Source organism: Neophocaena asiaeorientalis, unplaced genomic scaffold (assembly GCF_003031525.2).
Source record: "Neophocaena asiaeorientalis asiaeorientalis breed wild unplaced genomic scaffold, Neophocaena_asiaeorientalis_V1.1 scaffold648, whole genome shotgun sequence".
Classification (NCBI taxonomy): Eukaryota; Metazoa; Chordata; class Mammalia; order Artiodactyla; family Phocoenidae; genus Neophocaena; species Neophocaena asiaeorientalis.
In genome coordinates, this window is record NW_020172781.1 from 2,800,020 (window position 1) to 2,805,638 (window position 5,619).

General features: G+C 40.8%; 1 protein-coding gene across 1 annotated transcript in view; it reads left to right on the forward strand.

The window, feature by feature from the left end:
* HECTD4 (HECT domain E3 ubiquitin protein ligase 4) overlaps positions 1-5,619 on the forward strand; it is a 185,576-nt gene that overhangs the window by 140,112 nt on the left and 39,845 nt on the right. The window contains exons 53-55 of the mRNA XM_024741407.1: positions 1,006-1,143; positions 2,719-2,855; positions 4,464-4,624. Of these exons, the coding sequence (XP_024597175.1) occupies positions 1,006-1,143; positions 2,719-2,855; positions 4,464-4,624 (436 nt within the window). The remainder of the gene's footprint in view (positions 1-1,005; positions 1,144-2,718; positions 2,856-4,463; positions 4,625-5,619) is intronic.

Sequence of the window (5,619 nt, forward strand, 5' to 3'; positions counted from 1 at the left end):
TCGGCAGGCGGACTCTCAACCACTGCACCACCAGGGAAGCCCCTCCTATCTATTATGAAGTAGTGTTGCTTCGTATGCATGAACCACATTTTGCTGTCAGGCCACATTTCTTGTTATTCTCTCTGACACCTCTTTCTCTACGCATCCTCCTCTAAGGGCAGCCCCCTTCTTAACTGTGCTCAGAAAATTGCTATGCCTTTTCATTACAGCAAGGCCAGCAAAGAAAGGAGCGGTAGATGAGTGTGATAGAGATAAGCCTTGTTTAAAAGCAAATTCTGTCAACAGGTGTTTTTTACCCACAGCTTCTTAAGCAGTGTGTGGGGGGCAGCAGTGGCAGCCACCCCTCTGTCCTCCCCACAGTGCTGTTTTCTTCAGGGCCTTGGACATTTATTTACTTGGTTTATTAATTAATTGTGGCCGTTGCTATTGAATATAATGATATCTTCTCCCTCTGAGTAGGAAGGACAGAGCAAATTCCAGTACTGGATAGAAGAAGTTGATGAAGCGCTCTGTCTCTGTTAAATAAGCAACATGTGTTCGTTGTAACAATAATCAAACACAGTACAAAAATACATAAACTAAGAAAAAAACACTACCCTCACTTTCTTCTTCCTCTCCATTTGTCCTATAGTTTGTTCTCTTGACTTAACTGAAATGAAATGACTACATAATAACGTACCATCGTTTTTAACCATTCTCTGTCGATGAATACTTTCATTATTTCCTTTTTTTGTTGCTGTTATATTTCCCAGCAATGCTGCAGGGACTGTTCTTATACCTTTACACACTTGTGCTTATATTTCTGTGGGAGAGATTTGAGAGATGCCTAGAAGTAGGGTATTGAGTATTTTAAACTTGACTGACACTGCATAATTACCATTCCCAAAAGGCTACATACTCCCACAAATTCCCCTTATCTCTTCATTTTAAGCATGGGTCAGTGTCGTGATTGGACTGAAGATCGTGTGCTCTTCGGAGAGTTACCGGTTCTGTTATATTTTTTAGGCATGGTGGATATCGCCCGGCAGACGGTTGAATTCCTCTACGAGGAGAATGGTGGCATCCCAAGAGACCTTTATCTTCCCACCATTGAAGACATTAAGGACGAAGCAAACAAGTTCACAATTGATAAAGTTCGAAAAGGTTTTGCTTCCCCCCCTTCCTTCACCTGTTAAACTTACTCTGAAATGAGAAGTTGTGTTTTCCCAAGCATGAGTTTGAGCCAGTCAGCTGCTGGCTCTTCTAGGGTGACTCTCATTACTCTGGGTGATGTGAGCTCTTCCAGGCTCTCCCATGTGCGGCCCTAGGCTTCCTGGTGGGGCACAAGTAGAAGCTGTCTGGCCTCTGGGGGCCTCTTCCACATTCCCAGAACCACTCACATGAGCAGGGTGAGATAGGGCACTTGAGAGAGAAGTGGGGCGTGGGTGGAGGATTACAGATAGGCCTCTCGGGCTTAGTCCTGGCTGCCCAGCTAATAAGCCATGAACATGTGGTTGTACTGTGCTTTCTGGAAGTTTATACAATGTATTTATTCGTTTGATTAAAAATCTACTACATATCTTGAGGAAATGAAAATACAGAAAAGCACAAAAAGGAAATAAAACAACTCATTATTAGACCTTCACAAACATCATGGGCAGGGGCAGGCATATATATTTACTTTTCTTTTTTAATTCCTCTTTTTTTGAGAGAGAGAATTCACATACCATAAAATTCACCCTTTTGAAGTATACATTTCAGCGGTTTTCATATACTCACAAAGTTGTGCAACCACCAAACCATTGCCTCTAATTCCAGAACATTTTCATCCCCCAAAAGGAATCCTGTACCCTCCCCACTCCCCATTCCTCCTTCCTACTAGCCCCTGGCAACCATTGATCTACTTTCTGCCTCTATAGATTTGCTTAGTCTGGACGTTTCGTAAAAATGGACTCATGCAGCGTGCAGCCCTTTGTGTCTGGCCTCCTTCACATGGCATAATTTTTCAAGATTCATCCCTGTTGTAGCTCATGTTGTTACTTCTTTTTATGGCAAAAATAATATTCCATTGTATGGATAGTACCCCATTTTGTTTATCCATTCGTCAATTGATGGACACCTGGGTTCCTTCTACCTTTTGGCTATTATGAATCATGCTGCTATGAACATTTGTGTACAGGTTTTTGTGTGGACATGTTTTCATTCCTCCTGGGTATATATGTGGGAGTGAAATTGCTGGGTCATATGGTAACTTTATGTCTAACTTTTTGAGGAACTGCCAGATGGTTTTCCAAAGTGATTGCCCTATTTTACATTCCCATCAGCACATATGAGGGTTCCAATTTCTCTACATCCTGGCCAACACTTACTATTGCCTGTTTTTTGATTATAGCCATCCTAGTGGATGTGAAGTGGTGTCTCATTGTGCCTTTGACTCGCATTTCTCTAATAACTAATGATGTTGAACATCTTTTCATGCATATCTTTTCTCTTTAGAAAAATGTTTATTCACATTTTCTGCCCATTTTTTACTTGGCTTGTCTTTTTATTGTTGAATTGCCTGAGTTCTTACAACACTTTGTTTTATTATCTTCCGGACTGAGCCGTGTTCCTTTTGGGTTATAGCTAAACTGAGGGTATTGGTAAATGCCATAGAGTTATTTTAGACCCTAAAATATAGGGTCCCAAAATAATAATGGTACTTGCTCCTGAAAAAACTTTTCCCTCTACCCTCCTCAGGTCTCACGGTAGTAACCCGCTCTCCAGACAGCAATAACGTAGCCAGCAGTACTGTTGGAACTGCCCTACCAAAATTTGCCATCCGAGGGATGCTGAAAACCTTTGGGCTTCATGGAGTTGTCTTAGATGTTGATTCAGTGAGTGAACAGCCTTTTATATACACTGAGACTTTCATGCCCAGACTCCAAATACCTTAAAAAGTGATTATACAGATAGATTATTCTTCAAATTAGGGATAAAGAAACCAGGCTGAGTGCTGTCATGCCAGATGACTTGCCTGAGATTTTCTCTTGGGCCCAGATCAGCGCTGATTGTAGAACGTAAGCTCTTAACTCTCAGTGCTGTCAGCGCCTTCAGACCATGCTGCTGCCACCGTTTTTTGCTGTCAACCATGTTCAGGCTGCCCCTACCTTATGTCTACCAAGTTCCAAGGGAAAATTCTCCTGTTGGCCTTGATAAATGGATGATCTATCATTGTCATGATTGTTATACAGACTCAAAGAAATAGTTTTGTGGTTTTGATCATGTCATCTCACTGGTTCTTGCAGCCTCAGTTTCCCCGTCTGTAAAATGAGTGTATTAAACTAGATCAGTTGTTTTCTTCTCAGCTTTGCAGAGCCCTCTCATGGGGCTCAGCAAGGTTTAAGGTGGGGTGGGGTGGCAGGGGCTAAGGAATAGAAGAGAGTAAGGGCCAAGCCGAAGCTTTCTTTTGAAAACAGAGGCCCTGATGGCTGTTTGAAGGCTGTGACTACATAATCCTTAGGTTACATGCACATGCTTGCATTTCTGTTTCCCATGCAGGAAAAACTGATGAAGTAATACACAGATCAAGCCTAAGAGTCTCAGATATAGAAGTATCTATCACCACATAGATAAGCTTTGGTATCTGTCTGTCTACGGATACAGATAATGTTAGGTATCACTAATGCTTTGAAATTGAAAATTTTACATCTTCAACTGACTCCATTTTACCAGAGTATAATTTAAATCATTACATTTTTAAGAGAGGCTGTTGGCTGGTGATTTACTAAGGTGAACTTTCAAGTAGAAAATTCCATTAGTAATACTGTTAATCTCCCACTGCCTTCTGAGACAAGCTGTGATTCTGGTTATCAGAAAGTACGTAACTGACAGTATTTTTCAGCAATGGAAACGTGTGAAAGGAAAATTAGAAAAATAGACATTTTCTTAAAGCAATAATTCTGTTATGTCTCAAGTGGTTTGATTCCCTTTGTTTCAGTAGTAGTCCCTAAATAAAGATTGCATTGCTATTTGAATCCAGAATGCGTATTCATGAGCTTACATTTTTATTTTCCTAGCAATAAAATAGAGCGATCAGACAGATTCCCTGCTTTTACAAAATTATTAACATAAAAACAATGAACATAAATTTTACCTGGCAACAATGCATGTTGAACTGTTACTTGAAATATACCTTGAAATATATCTTCTCTTTAAATTTCTAATTCATGACTACATTGAAGTTCTTTAATTTATTGTACCAATTAAATTTTTCCAGCTGGTATGAAAAAACTAAATACACTATCCAGATATCTTTGAACTTTTAGCCTCAATCAGTGACATGAAACTAGTATTTACTGCTATAAAAGTTTGGTCTTATATGTATACATATGTATTTTAAAACTTGGGGAAAAAAGTCAGTGCTCAAAAAACAAATAAATAAAAAGAAATAAATAAAAATAAATCATAAAAAACCAAATAGACATTTCCTTTTTCTATTGTAGGTAAATGAATTGGTGCAGGTAGAAACCTACCTCCGAAGCGAAGGTGTGCTGGTCCGATACTGGTATCCTATTGATATGTTGGAAAGGCCCCCAGCAGGCTACCGAAGGACTGCCACCAATGGGCTGGTCACCCTGGACAATACCAACCTTCAAATTCACAGGTAAGGGAATGCCCTGGCAGTCCAGTGGTTAGGACTCTGAGTTCTCACTGCCGAGGGCCTGGGTTCCGTCCCTGGTTGGGGAACTAAAATCCCACAGGCCACGTGGCATGGCCAGAAATTTTTAATAAATAAATAAATAATAAATTCACAGGTAAAATTGAGCCCTTCTTTCTAGCGGGTCACAGAAATCCACTTACTCTGTTTTATCACATGTGCCATTCATTGTTGACAAAGAAGGCTTTTCTTTCAAAGCTAAGAGAGAGACAGAGGCAGCTAGTAAAGATAACAGCGAATTGCAAGAGTTAGGAAGAACAGTTGCAGGATCCAGTATCACCTGGCCTATGCCATGGATACTCTGCTGTAAGTTGCGGGTGTTGAGGGGTGTCTGGAGATTTGAAGAACATGGAAAAGTTCTAAAGTGTAAACCGAATCAAGAAGACACAACTAAGAGGAGTCCAGGCACTGTGTGAGCAGCCAGCTCATTTCTGTTAAACTAACAAGGTACTCCTTGAGTGCTCCTTTGTGCCCAGCACTTTGCGGGGGTCTCTGAGGGGACCTGTGCCTGCCGTCTGTGGGTTAAATCCTAAAGATCTGGCAAAATTCCCTCACATGCACCTGCAAATTCCTTCTTTCAGTCATAAAAATTCTTGCAACAATTCAGAAGAAAATATAATGATAAATGGAGCTCTCTGATAAAACTTCCCATAAACTATTTTTCATACTGTTCATCCAATAGCATTGTAACTTCTCATTATATTGTCAATTTTGAAGCAACTTGAGTGTATCTCCAGCTTAGACCTCTCCCTGGAACACCAGATGGACGTATCCAACTGCCTCCTTGCCATCTCCACTCAGATGTTTCACCGCCCCATTTGGGTGGTCTTAAGTTCAACTTGACAATCAAATTCACAAGACCCAAATAGGCGATACTTGGCACTAGCTTCACCTAGAAGGATCCAGGATGGGAAGCGTGGCGTGCCACAGGGAAGAGGCAT